Consider the following 26,906-nt stretch of genomic DNA (forward strand, 5'->3'; position numbering starts at 1 on the left):
ATTCCTCCCTTGCCTGCACACTAGCATCTCACAGACCTTTCTAGATGTTTCCAACAGGAAACTAAGATGCACAGGACATGAGTGATGGAAAAAGCTGGGAAGCCACACAGGAGACTGAGTGGGGCTGCCTGAAGATGAGTCACAGGAAAGCTACAGGGTGAGAGACTGGTGCCTGGTGGTTCTGTGGCTCAGCAGTTGGGGACTGTGCAGGCCTGTCATGGTAGGAATTGGTTCTTCTGTCACATAGCCCTGTGATGGGGTACCAGAAGGAAGTCCCCAGACTTCTCCCTTTCTGTCAGTTCCATCTCATTCCAGAGCAAGAGTTGAGTGGTTCTGAGTAGAAAACAAATGACAGCATGTTTCTTTAATTCCATTCTGACCAGAGTTAATTACTAACTATTCTAGAAATTTTATGATACCCTCTGGGAAATTCTTTTATGCCTTTTATCTAGAAATATTTCCTTCTTTTACACTAGCTGAGATGCTTTCCACTCGGTGGAATTGGGACAGGTTCCACACACACACACAAAAAGCTACACCTTGTCACAGCTCCAGTAATTCTTGTCTGAATCTCTTGGTGGCATAGGATGCCAAAATATTGTCATGTATTGTTTCCATGTCTTTTTCTTCTCTTTGGAGGACCTCAAGGGAAACTGAAACTCTGTAGACCTCTCTGTTCTCAGGACTCAGTGCTGGATGCAGTACTCACTGTGATCTCTTCAAATATGCAGGCCAGGGGGCTGAGGGATAAAGGTAAAGGTATGAATGATGTCATGCTCAAAATTTTGTGGCTGGTGAGTGTCAGGAGATCCAGGTTGCTGTTCCTGTGTTCTTTTCCCTCTAGGCTGAGCTCTGTGGTAATGAGTAACTCCTAAGAATTAGAATTTACAAACATGGATATACCAGGGGGATCTGGTTCTCCAAATTCTTGCTTCAGAACGATAGCATGATTATATATTTTCTATTTTAATTAACTAATGTATTTACTTTGCCTGTCTTGGGTCTTGAATTCAGGGCCTGCGTGCTATCCCTGAGCTTCTTTTGCTGAATGTAGTGCTGTACCTCTTCAGCCACAGCCTCACTTCTGGCTTTTTTTTTTTGGTAGTTTATTGGGGATAAGAGTCTCATAGAATTTCTTGTCCAGGCTAGCTTTGAACCATCATTTCAGATCTCAGCCTTCTGAGTAGCTAGGATTAAAGTATGAGATACCAGCACCTGGTAATTTTTGAAATTCCAAATGTTCAAAACCTTTATGAATGCAAGCAGGGTATGGAAAGAGAATGACTTTGGAGATAGCGTGGACAGACAGAGAAAGATCTACCTTTCCTTCTTAAACCAAAGAGTAGCCAAAAATGTATCCTTTTGGTTGTGTTTCCCAGAAATGATTGGAAGAAGTATGGGAGTGGTGATCTTAAACTGTGGCATCTACCGCTAACCTTTGGAATTCCTAACAACCAAAACTCCCAGAAAGCATGCATCAAGAAATAGCCTTTAAAAGAAACTAAGAAAACTGAGTGCTGGTGGCTCATACCTGTAGTTCTAGCTACTCAGGAGGCTGAAATCTGATTATCTTAGTTTGAGGCCAGCCTAGGCAGAAAAGTTTGTCAAATTCTTTTCTCCAATTAACTAGCAAAAGCTGAAAGCAGAGCTGTGGCTCAAGTAGTAGCCAGCCTTGAGAAAAAAAAAAAAATGAAGGGATAGTGCCCAGACCCTGAATTCAAGCTCTACCATTAGCACAACAAAAATTTTAAAAATAAAAAATAAGGGCGGGGAGTTTGGCCTAGTGGTAGAGTGCTTGCCTAGCATGCATGAAGACCCGGGTTCGATTCCTCAGTACCACATACATAGAAAAAAAGCCAGAAGTGGTGCTGAGGCTCAAGTGGTAGAGCTCTAGGCTTGAGAAAGTCCAAGGACAGTGCTCAGGCCCTGAGCTCAAGCCCAGGACTGGCAAAAAATAAATAAATAAATAAGCAAGTCAGGTGTAGTGGCTCACACTTGTAATCCTAACTACTCAGGAGGCTGAGATCTGAGGATCTTAGTTAAAAGCCAGCCCAGGCACTAAAGTCTGTGAGACTCTTATCTCCAGTTAGCCACTAGAAATCGGGAAGCTGCACTGTGGCTCCAGGGATAGGGCAGTAACTTTGAGCTGAAGAGCTCAGGGACAGCACCCAGGCCCAGTTCAAACCCCATAACAGACAAGTAAGTAAATAAGTAAGTAAGTAAGTAAGTAAGTAAGTAAATAAATAAATAAATAAATTGATGTCAGAGTTTTAGGGAGTAGGGAATCGATGGATGAGATTTTCTTCGGTCTTTGTTGGCTTGAGGTAATAACTCCTCCGTAGGAGAAGCACACACACTCCATCACTGGCAGGAAAAGGTGTCATTGACTGCAGGAAGATGCCATACCAAGCTCTATTATTAGTGGTTGTAATTTCTTTTTTCTTTTTCTTTTTTTTTTTGCCAGTCCTGGGCTTGAGCTCAGGGCCTGAGCACTGGCCTTGGACTTTCTCAAGGCTAGAGCTCTACCACTTCAGCCTCAGCACCACTTCTGGCTTTTTTTTTTCCCTATATATGTGGTACCAAGGAATCTAACCCGGGTCTTCATGCATGCTAGGCAAGCACTTTTAACCACTAGGCCAAACTTCCGTGGTTGTGATTTCTTTTCCTCTTCTCAATTCCTTTTCTATTCCTGTTTCATAAACCATTATACCCAGAAGGAAAGTTTTCATAAAGTGGAATGTTTACTCATTTCCATGAAATAGCTGCCATGGAGTGATAGAGTTCCAGCTACAAGAATCTAACTAACTAGAGAACTGTATTTGCTAGGCAAAGCGATGTCAGCCTTTGAAGTTCTGTGGTTGGGCTCTTCTGTGGCTGAGGGGAGTGGCTGGAGGACTGAGGAAACTTGAAACACTACAGATCCTTTTATATACAAGAACATTCTCCCCAAGGCATCTGAGGTCCCTGTCTCACAGCAGAATATAACTTCTGATTTTTTTAATGTGTAATGAGATAAAAACCTGATTTAATAAAGCAAATGCACCAAGTGAAAGGGTATCAATGTATGTGAATTAATGCACCTTCTATCTGGCAAATATCATGTAACCCTTTTACTAATTACAATAAAAAAATGCAAAAACAAAATAAAGCAAATGCTGAATAAGACAACAGTAGATTAGGGAGTGAATAAGGCCAGCAGGTGACAGCATGTTCAACAGGCATGGGTGCAGCAAGGCCAAGGATAGTGTCTGAGAGTCACAATGGAGTGGACCCAGCAATACAAGCTGCCAAGACATTGGCCCCCATAGCGTCCTATCAGAGCAGTTTCTTCCAAGATTGAGCTTCAGGGGTCCTCCGAGTGCCAGAGCAGCAACTACTGGGAAAGCATGACTGGAGAGCCATGTGTGCCTATGTCTTCCCAATTGGAGTTAAGTGACTTTCCATTGGTAGCTTGAAAGTGGCCATAGTAACAGCATTTAACTACAACAGCTGGCAGGTGCTATACCCTGAGCTTTTTCCCCCAAACAAGTCAAAGTATTGTTTTCCACTGAAATTTTTCCTGAACTCTTGATCCTAAAATGTTTCAGATTTTCTTCACAACTAAACCATTTCCTAACCCTAACCCTAAACCTAAACAGAAACCTAACCTTAATCATAACTGAATTAACACCCAAAGAGTAAAAGTTAGGAAAGTAATCTAGTTTCTATTAAATTTCACATTTACTTTGTTTCTACTTATTAGTGGAAAACTCAGGCTTACCTTTTCTTAACCCTAACCCCAACCAGAATTAAAAAGTAACCCTGGGCCAGGAGTTTGGCCTAGTAGTAGAATGCTTGCCCAGCATGCACAAAGACCCAAGTTCAATTCCTCCATACCACATGCATAGGGGAAAAAAAATCCAGAAGTGATGTTGTGACTCAAGTGGTAGAGCTCTATCCTTGAGAAAGCTTGAGGACAGTGCTTAGGCCCTGAGTTCAAGGCCCAGGACTGACAAAAGAAAAAAAGTAACTCTCACCTTAATTGGAATTATACCCACATGCTAAAAACACTAGCTTTACTCATACTAATTTTGATTCAACTAGTATTTCTTAAAATAGGTTGCAGTTTCACCAAGTATCTTACCAGTTTTTTAACCCTAACCCTAACAGGATCATTAAGGCTAACTTGAAACCAACTTGTACATGAGACTTGATATGAAGAGAAATATGCTGTTTCACATTCATCCTAACTCTTACTCAGCTTTTAGTTCTTAAATTTACTTTCAATTTGATGCTAAATTTTCATTTCCCTAACCCTAATCCAAACCTCGGCCTGAACCCTAACTCTAACCTTAATGTTAATGGAAGCCCAGTCCTAAAGTTAACAAAAAATACTCAAGCTTTGATTCATCCTGATACTCCCATTGTCCTTGAAATAAGGTGCAGTTTGTCCTAAATCTTATAGATTTCCTGACTCTAACTCTGAAACTGTCTTTTTCTCTAACATGAAACATTGCATCATCCATAATTAAATGATACCAAAACCCAAATGGACTTCATTGTCATGTACAGATTATTTCACCCAGCAACCACATTCTTCTCAGCTGCCCATAATTGACCATATCCTAGGACACACAAGCTTGTGCAAATACAAAAGGATTGAGGTAATTCCTTGCATCCTATCTGATCACAATGGAATTAAACGAATTCTCAACAATAAAACATACTGCAGAAAACACTCAAATACATAGAGACTGAACGATACACTGCTGAACAAACACATGGGTCACTAAAGTAATGAAGCAAGGAATCAAAAATTTCTTACAGTTCATAGGGTGATCTCTGGGATACTGCAAAAGCAGTGTTGAGAGGAAAGTTCATAGCTCTAACTATGCACATAAAGAAAACAAACTGCAAGTAAATAACCTCATGATGCGACCGCTAGAAAAACAGGAACAAACCAATCCCCAAACAGATACTAGGGGGAGAAATCAATGAAATAGAGACTATAAAAACTATATACACGCTTCCGGGGGAGTGGCAGCGAGGTCATCAGTCATGTGACAACAGTTTGCCGGAGACTCGTTGCGCGGTGGGGATATTCCCGTGGCCAGGAAACCCGAGCGTGCAAGATTGAGTCTCCGAGGGGAAAGGGGTTCGTCATGGTGGATGACCTAAAGCGATTCCCGTATAAGAAGTTACCAAGCGTTGAAGGACTCCATGTTATTGTTGTGTCAGAGATGGAGTACCTGTTATCAAAGTGGCCAATAATAATGCTCCTGAGCATGCTTTACGACCTGGTTTCTTATCTACTTTTGCCCTTGCAACAGACCAAGGGAGCAAACTTGGGCTTTCCAAGAATAAAAGCATCATCTGTTACTATAACACCTACCAGGTAGTTCAATTCAATCGTCTACTTCTCGTGGTCAGTTTCATAGCCAGTACTAATGCCAACACAGGACTAATTGTGATCCTAGAAAAGGAACTTGCTCCGTTGTTTGAAGAATTGATCAAAGTTGTGGAAGTTTCTTAATCTGATGGTGGTTTTGATGTATACCTTATCTTGTTATAAAAACACAAGTCAATTTAGCAATCTTTAGACCACAATAATACTTTTCTGTATATGTATGTAAGACAGGGCCTCCTTTTCCACCTTATACTAAGAATCAGCCTGTAAGTTTAATTTATAGACAGATCAGGTATTACATTTACTTTGTAAGGTCTTTTCTTAAGATTTGAAGGTAGGAGGCCAATGCCTTGAAATTTGATAGGGAAGGGGGGAAAACCAAGACGGGTGGGGGGGAGGGAAATGGGTACCAAGACATGTGAAAGGGTATCAATGTATGTGAATTAATGCACCTTCTATCTGGCAAATATCATGTAACCCTTTTACTAATTACAATAAAAAATAAACAATAAAAAAAAGATTTGAAGGTAACAGGGACAATCTGAAATGGTTCCATCTGTCACAGCTCCCGTGGAATTAGTGCAGTCACCACATATGGATGGGATCCTATTCAGTGGATCAGAATCAAAATGGTTCATTGATCCACTTGAGCCCTTGAGTGTTCCCTATCATAAAGGACTCCCACCCAGGCTGCAAAGGTGCAGCAGTCCCTCTTATTGTGAATAATAATAAGGACATATTTTTCTTCCATTGTGTTTTATTTCTTTGCATTGAGTGTGAGGAAGATAAAATGGCTTAGTAAAAGTAATAAAAGCAGTACAATCACTAACTTTATATATAGTTACTTTGCAGTGTAGATATATATTACTAATGAGTTCTTTTCAGAGGGTGCTTCTCTTTAATGAAAAGTAGAACTATATCTTACTCTTTTCTTCCTACTTTGCTCTCTGTAACCAATCAGTGTTTTAATGATTGTTCTTTATAAAATTTAAATATGACTTAATGAATGCTGTTTTCAGTATGTATATAAATGATAGTTTTGGCCATTTTTTCATACATGAATATAAATAAACTAGTATTTAAAAAAAAAAACTATATACAAAAGCCAGGCGATCTGAGGATCGCAGTTCAAAGCCAGCCTAGGCAGTAAAGTCCAAGAGACTCTTATCTCCAATTAACTACAGGAAAACCAGAAGTAGTGCTGTGGCTCCAGGGGTAGGATGGTAGCCTTGAGCTGAAGAGCTCAGGAACAATGCCCAGGCCCAGAGTTCAAGCCCCATGACCAAATCAATGAAACAAAAAGGTGATTCTTGGGGGGAAAAATTAATGAAATTGACGGAACACTAGCTGAGTAGATAAAGAAAATAAGAGAAGAGACTCAGATTATCAATATTAGAGATAGCAAAGAAACATTACAACAAACATCCAAACTTTCAAAACCTATACTCAAATAAGATGGAAAATCTAGATGAAATTGATAGATTCCTAGAAACATACAAACTACCTATGCTAAACCAAGATGATATAAGCCATTTAAACAGGGCTAGGCCTGGCATGGTGGCTCACGACTGTAATCCTAGCTACTCAGGAGGCTGAGATCTGAGGATCAAGGTTCAGAGCCACCCTAAGCACAAAAGGACCTGAGACTCTTATCTCCAATTAACCTCTAGGAAACAGGAAGTAGGGCTTGGCTAAAGGGTAGGGCGGTATCCTTGAGCTGAAGAGCTCAGGGACAATGCCCAGGCCCAGGAGTAGGGTGGTAGCCTAGAGCTGAAGAGCACAGGGACAGTGCCCAGACTGAGTTCAAGTTACATGACCCACAAAATAAATATATAATAAAAAATAAACAGGCCTATAATGCAATGAACTTGAAGAAACAATCAGGAGTCTCCCAACAAGGATAAGGTCCCGATGGATGTACGGATGAATTCAATAAGACTTTTAAAATTGAACACTGTTACTTGTCAAACTTTTCCATAAAATCAAAACAGAAGGATCAATTGCAAATTCATTTTATGAACTCAACATCACTGTCATCCCCCAAACCAGATAGGAATCCAACAACAACAAAAAAAGAAAACCACAGACTAATCTCTCTGGTAAACACAGACATAAAGAGCACTGGTGGCTCACACCTGTAATCCTAGTTACTCAGGAGGCTGATATCTAAGGATTGCAGTTGAAAGCCAGCCTGAGCACGAAAGTCCATGAGACTCTTATTTCCAGAAAACTGGAAATGGTGCTGTGGCTCCAGGAGTAAGACAGCAACGTTGAGCTGAAGAGCTCAGGGACAATGCTCAGGCCCAGAGTCTAAGCCCAAAATAATAAAGGCAATGACAGACCAATAGCCAATGTCATACTGAATGGTAAAGAACTAAAACCATTTCCTCAAAAATCAGAAACAAGGCAAGGATGTCCACTCTCTCCACTCTTCAGTGTAGTTCTGGAATTCCTAGCCTCAAAAAACTCTTCCTCATGATTTCATCATTACTATGTTTGGTGGGGCAGTGGGTCATGGAGCTTGAACTTAGCCTGGGTGCTGTCTCTGAGTTCTTCAGCTCAAGGCTACTGCCCTACCCCTGGGCCTGGGCATTGTCCCTGAACTCTTCAGCTCAAGGCTACCACCCTACCCTTGATCCAAGCCCCACTTCCCTTTTTCTAGAGGTTAATTGGAGATAAGAGTCCCCAGGCTGGCTTTGAACCTTGATCCTCAGATCTCAGCCTCCTGAGTAGCTAAGATTGCAGGCATGAGCCACTGTGCCCAGCCATCACAACTATTTTTATTTTTCCTTTTAAGTTTTGGTGTTTTCTTTAATTTATTAACTTTTTTATTGTTGGAGTAATATATAGAGGGGTTAGTTACATTCTCCAGGTAGTAGATGCATTACTTCTCACATGTTGCTACCCCTATTCATGTTTTGTCCCCATTTCTATCCCCCCACCCCCTCCCAATCATCTTGTTTTCCTCCCTTCCCTTTCCTATTTTTTTTTTCATTTCATTTTTTATTATCGAGGTAATGTATAGAGGGGTTACAGTTACATTTGCCAGATAGTAGGTGCATTACTTCTCACACATTGATACCCCTTCTTATGTTTTTGTACCCATTTCCCTCCCCCCTTTCCTATTTCAAATAAACAAACAAGCATATATGCAATATATCAGGTTACAAAGTCAGATACAGTAATAATATGAGATTAACCAAAGGGCAAAAAAAAGAGAAATAACAGTACATTAAGAACAGACACGCAAGATAAAGCTCTTGTTTCCATATTCTAGAGATCCTTTCATTTAGTCTCATCCTATATGACCTTATATACCTAGGTTTTGAGCTATTATAATCCTTTGCTAGGAGAGTCTTAGATGTCTACTAATTATTACCAATCAGGGAAACCATTGAGCCTATGTTCCTTTGGGTCTGGCTTATTTTACTTAATATGATTTTTCCCCAAATCTTTCCATTTCCTTACAAATGGGGTGATGTCATTCTTTCTGATGGCAGCATAGAATTCCATTGTGTATAAGTACCACATTTTCTTGATCCAGTCATCTATTGAGGGGCATCTGGGTTGGTTCCATATCTTCGCTATGGTAAATAATACTGCAATGAACATCAAGTTGAGTGCTCTCTTTGTGAAGTCCTTTAGCTCAGAAGCTTTACTCTCAGTGGACTTTTGTTGGGATTCATTCAGCTTTCTGTTTGTAGATTCTATGAATTCCTCCATTATTTGATTGGCTTCCTGACGTTTATGTATATCCTTTATGTTTTCAAACTTTTCATTGACCATGTTTACCAATAGCATTTGTAGAGCATTTAGGGCACTCCCCTGTGTGCTTCCCATTGACTGCTCTGTTGCCTATTTAATTTGAGTGGGAGATACAATTCCTTGATTTGCCATTTTTCTTCAGTTTCTTGTTCTGCCCATTTGAAGATGGGAATAAGACTAATACCACACCAGATTACAATTTTAAGATAATAATCAACCTAGTGCTCTGTAGCTGCCCAAACTATAGAGGTTCACAATTTTAGCTTGGTATTTTCACTCTCTTCTTTTGTGCATTTACAAACAAATCCAACAACACCACCGAACAGTTTTATGACAAACACACACACACACACACACACACACACACACACACACACACACACACAGAATCCAGTCTCTATGAGATTTAAATCACTCTGGAACTACAGTATAATTGAACAAATACATATACAGTCTGGGTCAACAACAATCAACTGTGGAAATTGAAGAAGGAACAAGGGACCAGAGATATAAAGATATTATAAAAAATAAGAGAGGAAAACAAGAGAAGAGTAATGTAGGAATGTAAGAGTAATATAGTAATATAGAAATATAGAAATAAAGGAAAGGAATAGAATGAAGATAACTGTAACCTAAAGTGACGGAAAGGGAAAATAAATGAATAAAAAAATAAAAAGAATATAAAAGAAAAATAGAACTATATATTAGATCAACGATTTTAAAAGATGCCTCACAATTATGAATTCTTAAGAAATACTCCTCACAATTATGAATTCTTAAGAAATACTAAGATTAAAAATCAGAAGATTAAAAAGCAGGGGACTGAGCCAATAAAAATATAATTTGAACCAAGTCTGTACACAATGAAGGAGGACTACTACTAATTGCTGTCACTATGTTTCTAGGAATGACAATGACAGAAGAAGAAAAAATGGGGGAAAAAAGAATGGAGACAAAAATGGCCAAAAAAGGGGAACATGTAAACATGAAAATGAGAGGCTGGGAGTGTGGTCTAGTAGGAGAGAGCATGCCTACTGTTGTACCCAAATTCCTAGGACCCCGAAAGAACCACCAGAGGCCATAGTCAAAGCTAAAAGCAAGGGTCGTTTATTACGAGTTCGAACTTGGATAGGAGTTCGAACTCAGACTTCCGCGTACCCGTAGCCGGCAACGCTAAGAGGTCCTGAACAAAGGTTTTACACAGCTTTTATACAAACAAGTTTTAAGGGGATTAGTTAAAGTCACCTGATTGGCTGTTTGGTAACTTTGAACCACTGGTTGCTTCAAGATTGATCAGAGCTCAGGTGTCCACTGAGCATTGAGCTGTTGCCACCTGGGGTTCAAGTCCAGACTAGTTATTACATGGGCCCTGAGCAAGGGGGGAAGGGGTCATTCCCAGAACATGGGAGAGTCTTGGCACAATATTCCCCTCTTTCCCATGATACTTTTAGAGCCAATCTTGGATCTATCTCTGCATAATCACACAAGGGCCTAAGGGTCCAGCTAAGGCAGAAAACAGGGTTGTCAACCAAGGGGAAAAATTAAATGCACAACTGTGAGTATTTGCCCACACAGAGTCTCTGTCCAGATACTGCCCGTACCTGTTGTTCCCACCTACACTAGGAACTATTATTGGTTTGGGCGGCACAACTTAATTTTTAGTGGGCTACTTTTGGTCCGATTGATCTTCCAAGTTGTTTCAGCCGAGGGTTCTATGAGGTCTGGAAAGGGATCCACTGGCTTGGCATGGGTGTCATGGATCCAAGAAGCTACTCTGTCTACCTTGAGGGTGGTAGGTGTTGTCAGGATGACCTGAAAGGGTCCTTTCCACTGTGGCTCCAGATTTTCTTGCCGGTGGCATTTCACAAGTACCCAATCACCTGGTCTATAGCGATGAGGCACCAGAGGTGGTTCCGTCTTGGACAGGTCCCTCAGGTTGGGCCAGACTTCTTGGTGAGCCCTTTGCAGGGCCTGGAGTGAAAACAGAAGTTCAAAAATCACCATCCTGTTTTTTCCTTCTGCTGTGAGGAGGCCCCTCTCTCTGTATATTGCCCTATGTATGTGGGAGGTGGCAAAGGCATACCGACTGTCTGTATAAACTGTCAGTCTTTTATCCTTACCCAGTCTTAGAGCTTGGGTTAAAGCCGCCAGTTCTGCTCTTTGTGCTGATTCCTGCAGGCAGGGACTCAGCCCAGATTACTTCAGTCTCTGAGACTACTGCAGCCCCCACATACCTCTGGCCTTGGTGCATAAAGCTGCTTCCATCGGTGAACCAATCTTCTCATCTGGCAGAGGCTCATCTTGCAAATCCTCTCTTACTCCATGCACTTGGGCCAAAACCTCAGCAGTCATGAAGTGGGGCTTCCAGGTCTGGATCAGGCAGTAGTGAGGCTGGGTTAAGGGCAGTTGGAGGCTGGAAGAGAATCTTAAGAGGGTTTATAGTACTGAACCATCAGTGTGGGGGTTGTTTGAGAATGCCCTCGATAGCATGAGGTTTGTTACCTGTAACTCTTGCCCTAGGGTCAACTTACTTACATCCTTTACCATCAGTGCCGTGGCCACAATCATTCGGAGGCAGGGAGGCCATCCAATCGCCACGGAGTCAAGCTTAGTAAGAACCGAATGCTGAGCACCTGTGCTCACTAAAAACTGGACAGAAGTCCCCTCCATCTGCAGAGTTACCCTAGGTTCGGGGAGGGGATCTGAACCCCATATCCCCTACTCTTCCACGTCATGAGTGACTAACAAGGAAGTTTTTCGTTGCCACTGGTCCTGAAGAGCTAAAAAAGCGCCCCCCATTCTGAAGCAGCAACCATCTTGTTTATGTAAACTGTGAGTGACCCAAAAGTGCACATAAATTAAAGAAACAGAATTGTGGTGCCATTAAGTCCCAGGAACTGACCTGTCTGTGTTAAAATTAACCAGAACTGGTGTAAATTCAAGGGATGGCATTTGTTTTCTAAAGCAGAAGCGTAAATTCGAGGGATGGCATTTGTTTAGCTCCCACTGCCCTGAACTGTCCCTAACCCCTACCTTATCTCACTCCAATAGCTGCTATGTTGATGTAAATCTGTAGTCTTTGCCTTTAAAAGCCCTGTAGAAAAGCTGTTCAGGGCTTCTCCTAGGCTCCTGCTGTATGGGAGTGTAGGACCATGCCAGAGCTGCAGCCCACGAGCTGCAGCCCGCCTGAATAAAGCCTTGCTCTTGCATTTCGGAACGTCTGACTCTCGGTGGTCTCTTGGTGGTCGTCCTGAGACTTTGGCAGAACAGTTCGATTTGTTGCAGTAAGCACATTGATCTTGGCTCAAGTTTCGACTAGGGGCCTTGGAGGTTGTGGGCCACCTATTTGTGGTGGTCTTTCCTGTTGAACTACGGGAGCCAGTACTCGAGTCATTCTCTGTTGCTCTCAGCTGTTTCTCCTCTGGGGTATCCCTATTATTAAGGACTCTGAGCAATCCTGAGTAAATCTTGAATACCTAGAATTCCTTCTAGGTCCTCTAATTTCTGTAGCTTCCTCTTAATATCGGAGCCTCCTGGTTAACAAAGGACATGACCACAGCTGCCTGATTCTCAGGGGCCTCAGGGTCCATTGGGGTGAACTGTCTAAAGGCTTCCATTAGTCTCTCTAAATACTCAAAGGGATTTTCTGCTTTACCTTGAAAAACTGAATACAGCTTAGCCAAATTAGTGGGCTTGTGAGCAGCAGCCCGGAGACCCACCATTAGAGTCTGGCGATACACCCGTAGCCTTCCCCTACCTTCTGCCGTGTTGTAGTCCCATTTATCCTGGGGAGGTCTAGTTAAGGGAAAAGTATCATTAATCAAATCTGGATTAACAGTGGGCTGCCCATCATCGCCAGGGACCAGTTTCCTGGCCTCCACTTGGATCCTTTCCCTCTCCTCCATGGTGAACAGGATTCAGAGGAGCTGCTGACAATCATCCCAGGTGGGCTGGTGAGTGAACATAACACTGTCTAGAAGAGAGATCAGATCTTTGGGGTTATCAGAAAAACGAGCACTCTGGGTTTTCTAGAGGTCACTGGTGGAGAAAGGCCAATACTGGAACCTAGGATTCCCAGTGTCATCTGGAAAACCAATTTCATGCAGCAGGACGGCCACCGTGGAATGGGGAAAGCACTGGCTCGCTGCTCGCTGGGCACGTCCCTGCGTCCTGCCCGCTGGGCCTCCAAACTCGTGTTTGGAGCAGCCACTTTCGCCTCCACCTCGTCCGGGGAAGGTGCCTCTACTCCTGCTGGCATTTGTGGATTGAAAGGAGGAGGAAAGTATGGAGGAGGTTCAAAGAGTAGGGAATCCATACTGTCAGCCAGGACCAGGTAAAGGGGAGCTGAGGGCTTGAGTCAGGGAGCAGGGCCAAGACATTGCTGGTTGAGAGAAGAAAGAGATAACCAGGCAGGGGGGTTCTCTACCAGATCCTGCCAAACAATATAAAGAATCTGATCAGGGTGGCCAGACCGTTCTGGTAAAAAGATCTTTTCCCTTACCTTCTGTATTATGGGGAGGCTGAAAGTGCCCTCTGGGGGCCATCCAACATCAAAGGTCGGCCACTCCAAATTACAAAGAGTAATTAGTTTGCCTTTACTGAAGTCAAAACCCCTGTTTCTAACATGCTTAAAATTTGTCGTTAGAAGAGTAAGTGGGGTGGTCTGTGTCTGACCCATCTCAGAGGGAAATGCCCAAATCAAAAGACACAGAAATACATGGAACAAACAAAAACACAGACCACAAGTGCGCTTCAGGCTAAATCCTGCCTGACCAGATGGGCTAATATTCCTTACAGATAGCTCCAGATGGGGTCTGGGGGATGTCTCCCACCGGCCCATCAACGATCCTGTAGCTCATCACTGACCCAGATACAGTACCTATAGGCAACCCAGATTAGCAGATTAACAGATAATACATACACAGACACAGAGACAAACAAAGCCAGCTTATTTACCGAAGTTTTTCCATGACCTGTTGACTAGGCGTCTAGGTGGGCTTGGGGGTTCCCGGCCAATGCACCAAAAGTTGTACCAGAATTCCTAGGACCCCGAAAGAACCACCAGAGGCCATAGCAAAGCTAAAAGCAAGGGTCGTTTATTACGAGTTCGAACTTGGATACGAGTTCGAACTCGGACCTCCGAGTACCCGTAGTCGGCAACGCTAAGAGGTCCCGAACAAAGGTTTTAAGGGGATTAGTTAAAATCATCTGATTGGCTGTTTGGTAACTTCGAACCACTGGTCACTTCAAGATTGATCAGAGCTCAGGTGTCCACTGAGCATTGAGCTGTTGCCACCTGGGGTTCAAGTCCGGACTAGTTAATACATGGGCCCTGAGCAAGGGAGGTGAAGGAGTCATTCCCAGAACATGGGACAATCTTGGCACAACACTATCATGCACAAAGACCCAGGTTTGGGTCTGAAGTGGTGCTGCAACTCAAGTGGTAGAGTGCTGGCCTTGGGGAATGCCCAAGGTCAGTGCCCAGGCCTGAGTCCAAGCCCCAGGACTGGTAAAAAAAAAAAAAGGGGGGGGGCAAAATTTTAGAAAATTATGACTAGAAAAAAAATTCTTCAATTTTTTGGAGGGAAAACTTGTGTCTCCACTAAATTCAGGATCCAATCTCTTTAAGAAGTCTCATCTCCTGTGTTGTGGCTTAGTTGGTTTTTCCAATCAGTTTGCTTGACTGGGCAGAAAAAGTTCTGACTTACAGACTTGGGGTCTTTGTGACTGCCCACCCTGGTTAATTTACTGGCTGGGTGATGAGTTTTATGTGTCCTCCAGGAGAAAGTTGCCTGTTTGAGTAGCTTGAATGTGAATGGAGTTGTATTCTATCTAGAGTCTGTCAAGCTTCTGAAGTCACTCTGATCCAGCCTGGGGCCAATATTGTTTTATCCAGTTCTGCAGAGAGTAGCCTGGAGGTGGAGCCACCTCTGGCTTTGTTTACCGGGAGAGAAACACCACGCCAGGGAGGAACTGCTTCCTCCAGGGCAGGGAATTGATTACCCGGCTAAGTTGGCACTGGTCAGATCCTTAGCCCTTTTGAGAAATGACACTGCCACACCACTTCTCAGGCTCCACTTATCTGCTAGTTGGTCTGGCAGGGTCTTTGCCAGTAGCCAAGATGGTGATGCGCTCGGTTGTTGGGGAAGGGGCTACCTTCCCAATACCATTCTGTGAGCAGGAGTGAGAATGTTTTTCTTTAGTGAGGTACTCACTTCCCCTTGGTTGTCTGAGTCTGTCTGTGGCCGACAGGATGAAGATTTCCGCTTGTAGTCACCCAGTCTGTGCTGCACTCCATGCCTGGCTTAATCATCTTTCTTTCTATCTTTCTTTCTTTCTCCCCCGCTTTTTTTTTTTTTGGTCAGTTGTGGGGCTTGAACTCTGGGCTTTGGCGCTATCCCTGAGCTCTTCAACTCAAAGCTATTGCTCTATTACTTAAGCCACAGTTTTCTGGTGGTTAATTGGAAATCAGAGTCTCAGACTTTCCTGCCTGGGCTGGCTTTGAACCGTGATCCTCAGATCTCAGCCTCCTCAGTAGCTAGATTACAAGTGTGAGGCACCAGTGCCCAGCGATCATTTTTCAAAAGTTGTGCCTGTTAACACTATAACATTGAGTCTTAATTCCAATATAGGAATTTAGAAAGATACTTTTATTCACTGCAGAAGGGCACCAGTGACTCTTATTTACTGAAGAAAGCCAGTAGTCTTCCTCTGCTCCTTTTTCCAGGCTCAGCCAACTCTAACTAGAAGAGACACATGCCAGATCCCAGGCAAGAGATTATCTAAACAAAGCTGGGTACCAGTTTGGACCATGCATCTTTCCCCTGATTTCCATTGGCCCAGCTGACCCCCTCACCACAGGAGAGCCACTAGGGTCCCCAGGAGAATGTGAAGGCCAGGCCTTCCTCTCTTCAGCTATGTGGAAGGATGACACCCCCACGGTCCACCCCCGTAGGTTTCCATATTTAACCATTTGACACACTCTTAGAATACCAATCCACCCTGCACTATACAGTGCCAGCATTCTTGAAAGGAAGGCAGGCTCTTTTAACCTAGGGACAGGTATGTACAGGTGTGTCAGGTAGGTGTGAACTGGTTTAGAGAAAAATGTGTGTAGAGTTGTCATCGCATTTTTAAAACACAGACATCACATTTTAAAGATACACGCACACACACACACATACACACACACAAATTCCTAATTAGAGACCAACACAAACACAGCTGTACTATTAATCCAGTCAAGCACATTAATTCAACAAAATGTTGAGCCATTTTCTACTCCATATGCAATTCTAGGGCTGAGGATGCAGTGGTGAACAAGGCCAGATGTGAACCATGAGTCACTGAGGAACAAAGATATAAATCAGATAATCACATGCCATGTCTAGTGTCAAAGCCAAATATATCTGCAAAGAAAGAAAGCTGGTGGAATGACCTAGTGACTGTTCAGTTTTTCTGTGTGTATAAATTTTAAATTAATAATACATTTGTGTCCAAAAGTTCATAAGAACTATCTAGTGAAAAATCTTCCCTCTCATTCATATTCCCAACCACTCTCTGAAGGCTGTATTCATCTTTTACAGCAGAGAGAATAGGCCTTTTTCAGTTAGAGCAGGAGAAGAGAAAGGATGCCTAAAGATCCTGCACTTGAAATGAAAGCTGAAGCATGAGTGTGAATTAATTATGTGACACCTGGAGAGTGACACCCATCAGACAGAGGCTACCAGTTGTATGAAAGCTGTGTGACAGAAAACATGGTATACTGGAAGAGTGAAAAAGCCAGTGTAGCTAGAGAGAAGGAAGCAAAAGAAATAAAGGTGCTGCTGTGGAGAGGCTCAGTCTTGTAGCATGCTTCGTATTATATACCTCAGAATTTAGAAAAGCTACTGAAAGATGAGGAGATAACTTTGCATCATATTTGCATCTTGAAAACATTACCTTGACTCTGAAGCATTGAGTATGGATTGGAGGAGCAAGCAATTGTGGGATCCCATTTAATTCATATGAGAAAGGATGCAACTTGTTGTTTGCCTTAGTTTGGGATACACATGATGATAAAAATTTCGGAGACTGGGTGGTTTAGAGCAATAGAAATTTATTTCTCACAGTTCTAGAATCTGGAAGTGTGGGATCAGGGTGCCATCATGGTTAGTTCTGGTAAGGTACACTCTTTTTTTGCTATTACTTTTCTGTTTATTATTATTATTATTGTGTTTTCTTGTCAGGTTGATATATAGAAAGGTTACAGTTATATTCGTCAGGTAGTGGGTACATTACTTCTTGTACATTGAGACCCCCTTCCCATTCAATGGATAATTCTTCAGTTTTTACTAGGATATTTTACTAAAACATGTATCTAGAACATTTCTTAAATATGTTGATAAAATGCTTTAAAATGAACTCAAGTTGGTGTCTGGTGTACTCTTAAAGGTTATAGATTTTTAATTGTACCATTCCCTGCAATAAGAGAGAACTTTTGGCCTCTTTTATAAGGACTCTAATATTACTCATGATCATTCTATCCACAAGGCCTAATATATCCCAAAACCACACCTATTAACAACATCACCTTGTAGGTTAGGATTTCATCCTATGAATTTAACAGGGTTGGGGGCAAGAAATAAACATTCAGTCCTTTCCAGTAGTAGGATGAGAGGAAAAGAGGGAGAGATAAGAAGAGTCTGGGATTGATGGCAAGAAATTTGTTGGAGTCTATAAGACTCTTCTGAAAAGGTTTAGCAAAACATTTGTTTCAATTCTCAATTTTAGAAGAAAAATCCAAAATCAATATCAGTTTGATTATAATGTAGTTAACACCTGACTGTGTTTAGCTCACACATGTGGCCACACTGACAGGATACTTTAGCATCCTGTAAATGGTCTAAGAGAGCTCTTAAAAACCCCAGCAAATCACCTTTCCTTTGCCAGAGTCCCTAGTGCCAGGAAATTGCTATTGCTTCTCAAATGTCCTAGAATGACCACTAATAATGAAACAAGTAGTGAACACTTGATGGCTGTAGTTGTTTGTTTTCACACTTAATTCTCCTCCCCAGAATGGCTTATTCGGAGGAGCAAGGAAGAGCCCCCTGTGGTTTTATTCGCCAAAATTCTGGCAACTCCATTTCCTTGGACTTTGAGCCCAACACAGAGTACCAATTTGTGGAGCAACTGGAAGAGCGTTACAAGTGTGCCTTCTGCCGTTCAGTGCTTCATAACCCCCACCAGACAGGTTGTGGGCACCGCTTCTGCCAGCACTGCATCCTTTCCCTGAGGTAAGTGAGCAGAGCCGGTGGCTCCAGCCACAGAGAGCCAGAACCAGACAAGGGTTCCCAGAATCTGAGAGCCAACTGTGGCCACTCAAGTAGAATCATGGTTTAGGAAATTGCTGTGGTTAGCCACAGAACCACAGATAGGAGGCGCTCTCCCAGGGCCTTCCTGTGAGGCCTTGAAGAGTACTATTCCGTTTTGACCATTCATTTGTGGATACCAACCTCTTCTTAAAATTTCCACAATACCTGTCTTACAGACTTATATACACAGTGTGATGGCAGACTGGCTGTCAGGAGGAGCTTGTATCTCCTGGTGTCTGTGCTTGCTGGATTGCCTTGACTGTACTTTGTGGTGAGGTAGAGGGGCTGTCACATCTTCAAAGGACCCGACTACCAAGGATGCACTCACTCCTGTAAACAAACAACTGTTAGCCAACTTTTCAATCACTGTGACAAAATTCACAGGGTAATTAATTTACAAGGATAAAAGGTTTGCTTGGGTTCTGTTTTGGAGGTTGCAGGTTGTGATAAGTTGGTCCCATTATTTTGACCTGTGATGAGGCAGCATATCATGGTGGGAGCATATAGCAAAGCAAACACTGCTGACCTGTCAGCCAGGAGAACAGTTCCACAATCTCTTTATGGACACGCCCCCATGACTATTAGGTTCCTCCTCTTAAATGTCCCACCATTTTTCACCTTGGGGACCAAGTCTTTTAACACGTGGGTCTTTGGGAAACACTCAGCATTCAATCTATCAACACAGGTCATGCCGTTTTGAGGGAAGAGACCAAGAGAGACATGGAAGCAGATGTTGGGGGCTCTTTTAAGGCAGGCATATTAGCCTTTTAAAGGGGTTGTTGCATCACATTCACATTTATTTACATGTTTGGACATTCAGCACCTATGTGTTCTGGGCACTTCACTCAAACGAGCTCTGTTGTATGAGGGTGAAGAATCAACACACAGAGTAGACCAAGACCTGATGTTTGCCTTCTAGAACATCTCATTCTAAGATAGAAGGCAGGTTAGCAAAAGACAGAGGAACTCCATGCTTGACTATTTTCTGACAGATCCTAAAAGATGAGTGGGAGTTTCCAGACAGACCATAAAAGACTGGGGAGGTGGTAAGTGAAGGCCAAAGGAAAGCGTTCATGCACTCGAGGACAGGCCTGCTCAGGGATGGAGCATGACTGGATTGCTAGGCTGTTCTTGGAAGAACTGTTGAGATTAAACACCTAATTTGGCTCTATTTTTATTTTTCCCTCCAGAGAATTAAACACAGTACCAATCTGTCCTGTAGATAAGGAGATTATCAAATCTCAGGAGGTAAGATGAGTGTTTTGATTTGGGTGATGGAGAAGCCAGTGTTCTGGGTTCAATGAGATGTTGAGGCTACGGATTCTTTGGAACTCAGCCTCCTGATTAGCTAGGATTATAGGCATGAGCTACCAGTGCCCACATCCTTCTCTATACTCTTTATGATGCATTTTGCAAATGCCTCACACAAGTCTGTACTATGTTTACTATAAGGGTCTAGAGTTAGCATACTATAGCCTTGGGGAAAATCCAACCTGCCACACAACCTGCTTTCACATTCTTAAGTAGTTGAAGGGATTCAAAAGAAGGATGTATCCAAAAAAAAAAACAAAAAACTTTTTTCCAACTTTTTCTATTAAAATATTTAAACAGAGACATATTTTAAAAATAAGAATATAGGGCTGGGAGTTTGGTCTAGTGGTAGAGTGCTTGCCTAGCATGCACAAAGGACTCGGGTTCGATTCCTCGGTACCACATACATAGAAAAAGCCAGGAATGGTGCTGTGGCTCAAGTGATAGAGCTCTGGCCTTGAGAAAGCCCAAGGGCAGTGCTTAGGCCCTGAGTTCAAGCCCCAGGACTGGCAAAAATAATAAGCATATATTGTAACCATGAAAATTATATGAAACTCAAATGTCATTGAACATCAGTAATGTTTTACCGGAACACAGCTGCGCTCACACATTTAAGTATTGTGTATGTCAGAGATGAAATGTGATAACAGAGATGGTTGTGATGTGGCTTGCAAAGCTGAGGATGTTTACTCTCTGAGCCTGTAACAAAGACTTGCCAACCTCTGGTTTGTATTGAAAAGGTAAGCTGGCATAGCTTCACTGATGATCTGATGATTTACTATGAGGATCTTTCCCTTTCTTTTGTCCATCTCCCTTTCCTTTTCCCTTTCCCTTTCTCTTTCCTTGTGTGCCAGTTCTGGGGCTTGAATTCAGGTCCTTATGCTCTTGTTTGGCTTGTTTACTCAAGGCTAGCACTCTACCATTTGAGCCACAGCTTCACTTTTAACTTTTTTGGTGTTTAATTAGAGATAAGACGATCATATATTTGTCTGCCTGGGCTAGTTGAACTGTGATACTCAGATCTCAGCCTCATGTGTATCTAGGTTTATAGCATAAACCACCAGCACTAGTTGAATTAATCTTTTCTTGAAAAGTGGTGATGTGATATTTCCATTCCCACCAACATTTGGAAGTTTCCACCTGACTTTCGAGATGTGTGAAGACCAAACTAATAACATCTTCATTTTTATTGTTTTCAAGTATTGGGTGTGAGTGAGATCTGTCATGTTTATCTTTTAGGTGTTTAAAGACAACTGTTGTAAAAGGGAAGTCCTCAACTTATATGTACATTGCAAAAATGTGCCTGGATGTAATGCCAAGATTATTTTAGGACGATACCAGGTTGGTATTACTCATAACCACTATCCTTCTAGGGATATGCATTAAACTCTGATGGCACAGTTGCTGGGAGAGCATGGCAGAGATGCACAGGTCGCCCTCAGAGCTCTCCCAGGTGAGCAGCACAGTGAGCCACAGCATCGTAGCATGCCCAAGTGCACATTAAAGAAGGGGAGTGTAAGGAGGATATATGCTTACATACTGTATTTTGGGTTAGGGATTATTAAGCAAAAAACGGGGGATATTATGGGATATGCCAAGCCAAAGCAAAGCTCAAGCAAGCATTTGGGGGAACTGTGACAAGTTTGGAAGCCTATGGCGGAAGCACAGACAGTGATGATTGTAAAGATTACAGACCGTGATGGTTGTAAAGATTCCAGCCAGCAAACACTATGCCTTCCGGTGCTGTGATGGTCTGCAGAGTAGGCTCTCCAAGGTGGGGCACACAGCCCAGAAAGCAGAGATGAAGGGCAGTCAGATGTGGAGGCACTGATGAGGAGGAGTTGGGTTCCTGTGAAATGAAACTATCGAAGCTGCTTTACCATCCATCTGGAGAAGGCTGTGAATAGGAAGCCATTAATGTCTCCTTGCCTGGAAGGCCCCTATCAGCTGTGATCACAGGACAGTGACTAAGACATCGTTAGCTTCCATGGAATTGCTTCGAGGCCACTGAAATTTTCCCCTCCCACCCACACAGCCTGCAATGAGTCAGTTGTTTCTCTATCCACTACCCAGCCTCCAAAGCCCCTAGAACCCCAAGGTAGAAACTGTAAAAGACTTCCTTGTTGGCCCAGGGAATGCTTTGGAGGCAGGCAGGACTTTGCTGTCTTCACGTCCTTAGCACCACATTTTGAGTGACCAGCCCTAGAGCAAGACCTCCTTTCCAGGACTGGTGTCACAAAGCCTACAAGGAAATGAGATGCCCGTTTGTAGTAAAGGAACCACAGACTTGTAGAGAACAGGCTCCTGTTTCTTTCAGCTGCTTCCCTCTGTCTTCCCCTGTCTAGTGAGGTGTTCATCCCTAATCATGGATGATCACTATTGGGGGGGGGGTTGGGGGTCACAGCAACTCATTGTGGAGAGTCTAGTTTTAATTGTTGTTGCCATTTGTTTCTTAGAAAACAATTACTATAATCTTTATCATTCTAATGAAGCTGTTCTCTCTCTTCCTTCAGAGCAGGGGCTTCAAGTTGCTTCTATTGAGAGCCAGGCAGTAAATATTTTAGACTTGGCAGGCTATACAGACTGTGTCACAACAACTGAACTCTGCCACATTGCAGGGAAGCACAGAGGCAGTATGTGAATATATAGGCCTCAGACAAACTGTGATTTACAAAGACAAAATCAGGCCAGATTCAGCCTGTGGACTTTAGGGTACCAACTCTGCTTAGAAGGATCCTGCAAAGAGCTGCTCACTAAAACTCCCTTCCTTCATTTATACTTCTCCCTTCTTTTCCTCTGCCTCATCACTTATACATCTGTTGTGCAGAAGCCAGTCCATGGTGCTAGGGGTGGGGATGAAGAGTACACAAAAGAAAAAGAATGTAGCAGGTGTTCATGCTTATAGTCCTAGCAACTCAGGAGTATGAGATCTGAGGTTCATGGTTCAAAGCCAGCTCAGGCAGGAAAGTCCATGAAACATATCTCCAATTAACCATTAAAAAGTTGGAAATGGTGCTGTGACTGCAGTGGTAGAAGGCCAACTCTGAGCAAAAAAGGCTAAGGGACATCATCTAGGCTCTGAGTTCAAGCCCAAAAGAGAAACAAAAATATCACCAGCCCCATGACATACTGCTTGATTAGCAAGTGCAAGATTCTGAGTTTAATCTCCAGTATCACCAAAAAATGTCTTACATTCATATTTATTAGTACTAGGCAATGCCTTTAATCCATGTCTTGGAAGGGCCGAGGTGGGAGGATCGTTAGTTCAGAGCCAGCCTGGGCTATATAGTGAGTTTGAAAACAACAACAAACAAGCAGATGGGAAAATGAAGAAACTCTTGAACTAAGAACTAATTGGCTAATTGGAAAGCCTCAAAGAGATACCCCAGAACTAGTCTGTCTGTAAATATGAGCGGGTCACCCCTTCCTATCTTCCCTTCTCCTCCTCCTTCTCATCAAGCTGCCATCCAAGCCTCCCCCACCCCCCTCGGCCCCACCATCACCTCAGCAGAAGCAATGAGGTCCTCAGTGACAGCTAGAAGAGACTGCCTGGCCTGCCCCACCTGTGCCAGCCTCATTGTCCCTCTAGGGCTCCTGTGGGCTGGCCTTTGATGGGTCTTTCTAGGCTACTCAGCTGAGCCAGCCCCACCTGCATGTTGTCCATTGCAGGATCACCTCCAGCACTGCTCATTTCAGCATGTGCCCTGTTCCAATGAGAACTGCTGGGAAGTCCTACTCCGAAAAGATCTTAAAGAGCACTTGAGTGCACACTGTCAGTTCAGAGAGGAAAAATGTCTTCATTGCAAAAAGGACGTGGTCGCAATCCATCTGCAGGTACAAAGAATCATCGTCTTTATGGGGCTCATCTGCTGGGTGGTTCCAGTGAAGCAGGTGGGAACCTGAAGCACATTCTGTGCTTACTGGTGTATGGAATCAGGTCTAAAGGAGTTTAGCAGAAAGACGCTCCATGAGGTCCTTCAAAGCCTTCTTATTAGCAGAATTCTGGTCATGGATCTATAATAAAAATAGCATTTCAGTTGGGTTCTAGTGTGTCAAGCCTATAATCCTAGCTACTCGGAAGATCTGCTGAGATCTAGAGGGTCACAATTTGAAGCCAGCCCAGAAAAAAAAAAGTCTGCAAAACTCAATCTCCAAAATAACCAGCAAAAACTAGGCTTTTTGTGTGGTGGTGGTGATGGCCAAGTGGTAAAGTGACAGAAGAAAGTTGAGCAAGAGCTCAAACCTCTTGAGTTTAAATCCTGGCTCAAGAAAAAAAAAAGTGCCAAGCACAGGTGGCTCACACCTGTAATCCTAGCTACTCAGGAGGCTGAGATCTGAGGATCATGGTTCAAAGCTGGCCCAGGCAGAAAAGTCCATGAGACTCATATTCCCACTACAACTACCAAAAAAGCCAGAAGTGTAGCTATACTTAAAGTGGCCAAACACTAGCCTTGAGCACAAAAGCTCAGGGACAGTGTCCAGACCCAGAGTTCAAGCCCCAGGACCAGCGATAAGTATATATCATTTGGGCATCTGCTGTGTGTGAGTGTGGAGGGAGTATTGGGAGGCCTGGGGCAAACAGTGGAGCAACACTGATAATTTCTCTGCGCTTCCTGCCTCCAGTTCAATACCCTTTTACCTTTTCAGAATAACTGAAATACTAACTTTTTTTTTTTTTACCAGTCCTGGGCTTGAACTTAGGGTCTAGGCATTTTCCCTGAGCTTCTTTTGCTCAAAGCTAGCACTCTACCACTTGAGGGAGAGCACCACTTCTGGCATTTTCTGTGTATGTGGTACTGAAGAATCAAATCCAGGGCTTCATGCATGCTAGGCAAGCACTCTACCATTAAGCCATATTCCCAGCCCTGGAACTTTAACTTTTTAATTGATTTCCTTTATACCAAGAAAGCAAATATCTTTAATCCTTTTCAGAAGGAGGCTTATGGAGGGCAAGCTGTCTGACTTATATCCCTTGAGACCTATGTAGGATCACTGTCCCAGGAAGAGAGCCTCTGCTTCCTTTCATGCCACTTTCTCCATTTCAGAACCACCTGGAAAACTTGTGTCCAGAGTACCCAGTTTCTTGTCCCAACAAATGTTTGCAGATTATTCCCAGAACCAAGGTAACTATAAATAATCACCTTCAAAGATTTTGCACAAGATAAATTTCAGGCAGTAGCTATGATGTGTTTGATGAAATCCATATGCAAAGGCCCAAGGTTTAAATTAATCTCCACCATAACTATGTCTCATCTTTCTCTACAAAGTTCTCAGTGTTCACCCCTGGGTTCCCATCCTTGCTAGGTTCCCCCTTCTCCTGGACCCTCACCTCCTCCTATACCCTTATTTCCCACCTGCTGCACCAGGCAGCTGGAGAGTCAGTGATGAATTTCTATAGCTTGAAGCTGTTCATTTTGTAGGTGAATGAACACCTTACAGTGTGTCCTGAGGCTGAACAAGACTGTCCTTTTAAACACTACGGCTGCACTGTAAAGGTAGGAAGTGCCTTTTTGTACCTGCCTTGATATTGCATTGCGTGTCACTTGGCTAGTCCATTTTACTTGAATTCCATTCAGGATATAGAAGGACTTTTAAGAGAATTACTATATTAATAATTAATAATTCCATGAAAGTATCCAGGTTCTCCAGAGAAACCAAGCCAATACATGTGATTCATATTAGATGTATATATATGATATATATGAGGTATGCATATTAGATGTACATGTATATTAGATATATATGGAACTTTATTCTAAGAGATCTGATCATTAGCAAGTTATAAACCTGTGGAACATCTGCAGATGGGCAGCAAGCTGGGAAATACTTTCTAGGTTTCAGTTTTCAGTTTCCAGTTTCAGTCTTCTATAGGAAACTTTAGGTTTTGCTCTTAAAGCCTTCCACTGATGGGACAACGCCCACTCACATTTTGATTGGATAATCCTCTTGAAATACAGTTGTGTTGCCGGCCATCAGTGGCTCATGCCTCTAATCCTAGCTACTCAGGAGGCTAAGGTCTGAGGATCGAGCTTCAAAGCCAGCCAGAGCACCAAAGTCCATGACTCTCTTATCTACAATTAACTGCCAGAAAACTGGAAGTGGCACTGTGGCTCAATTGGTAAAGTGCTAGCCTTGGGCTGAAGAGTTCAAGGACAGTCCAGGCCCAGAGTTTAAGCCCCACAACTGATAAAAAATAAGAAAGAGAGACAGGGAAGAGAGGGAGGGAAGGAAGGGAAGAAAGAAATACAGTTTGTGTTAATCATCACTATAACATAGCTCCACAACATGACCTAGATTAATTGTAATGAATTAGGCACCACAGCCTAGGTAGGTTGACATATAAAATTAACCATCATAGTAATTATTTCTGGAGATGGAGGCACAGCTCTATTGGTTCAGCACTAGCCAATGAGGGAAAGCATCAGGTACCAAGTTCAAGTGCCGGTCTCACCTTTTCCCCAGATTAATTAATTCCAGTTCTGGCTTGATATGAGAAAACCTAGGATTTCCATCTGTGTACTACAGAATCTTAAAGCTGGAAAAGGATCCAAGCAGAGTCAGTTTTCCTGCCACTCACTTAGAATGGTCGCATGTTAAAAGTGATAACATCTGCAGAGTTGCTAAGCTTTTTCATTAGCAGCATATCTCACTGCCCACCATTCTCAATAATGGGACCTCTTTCTCTGTACTGAAGGATAAGCGAGGAAATCTGCAAGAACACGAGCAGTCGGCCTTGCGGGACCATATGCTTCTGGTGTTGGAAAAGAACTTCCAGTTAGAAGGGCAGGTAAGCCTTCAAGGGACCACATATGATGAGGAACAATGGAATGGCTGGGATTGGTCTGCTCTGTTAGTGGTTTTACTCCTTGTCTGTTTCAATATAAGTCAACTAATGTTGGATGTTTTGCTACTATGTGGCTAGACAGGCTTCTTAGGATCATGAGATAAAGTAACTAAGTTCAGAATAATGTTAATGTGTTTATAATCTGAAGTGGCAGGGTTCACTATCAAGCCCATCTCCTCTGATTCCTACTGTCCTCAGATTCACCTTTTTGCCTCTGCAACCTGTCCACATGCCCTTCTGTTCCCTG

The 26,906-nt window shown here is 42.8% G+C and overlaps 1 protein-coding gene, 1 long non-coding RNA gene and 1 pseudogene across 3 annotated transcripts in view; 2 read left to right on the forward strand and 1 right to left on the reverse strand.

Moving 5' to 3' along the window:
* The window catches only part of LOC150038967 (TNF receptor-associated factor 5), a 45,792-nt gene that overhangs the window by 13,079 nt on the left and 5,807 nt on the right, over positions 1-26,906 (forward strand). The window contains exons 2-8 of one of the 2 annotated variants that reach the window (XM_090328168.1): positions 18,208-18,426; positions 19,695-19,752; positions 21,055-21,156; positions 23,485-23,649; positions 24,861-24,938; positions 25,236-25,310; positions 26,510-26,602. In XM_090328168.1, coding sequence (XP_090184294.1) covers positions 18,209-18,426; positions 19,695-19,752; positions 21,055-21,156; positions 23,485-23,649; positions 24,861-24,938; positions 25,236-25,310; positions 26,510-26,602 — 789 coding nt within the window. In that variant the 5' untranslated portion in view covers position 18,208. The remainder of the gene's footprint in view (positions 1-18,207; positions 18,427-19,694; positions 19,753-21,054; positions 21,157-23,484; positions 23,650-24,860; positions 24,939-25,235; positions 25,311-26,509; positions 26,603-26,906) is intronic. The other variant, XM_090328169.1, reaches the window with a different exon arrangement.
* LOC150038968 (ragulator complex protein LAMTOR3 pseudogene) lies at positions 5,142-5,614 on the forward strand (annotated as a pseudogene).
* On the reverse strand, positions 18,420-23,408 carry LOC150038969 (uncharacterized). Its single transcript, XR_016534576.1, has 3 exons — positions 23,319-23,408; positions 21,511-21,712; positions 18,420-18,834 (listed from the first exon to the last, which is right to left on the reverse strand). It is a non-coding gene; the product is annotated as an uncharacterized LOC150038969 (long non-coding RNA).

The sequence above is a fragment of the Megascapheus bottae genome, unplaced genomic scaffold (genome assembly GCF_031878675.1).
Source record: "Megascapheus bottae isolate mThoBot1 unplaced genomic scaffold, mThoBot2.hap1 H_1, whole genome shotgun sequence".
Taxonomy (NCBI): Eukaryota; Metazoa; Chordata; class Mammalia; order Rodentia; family Geomyidae; genus Megascapheus; species Megascapheus bottae.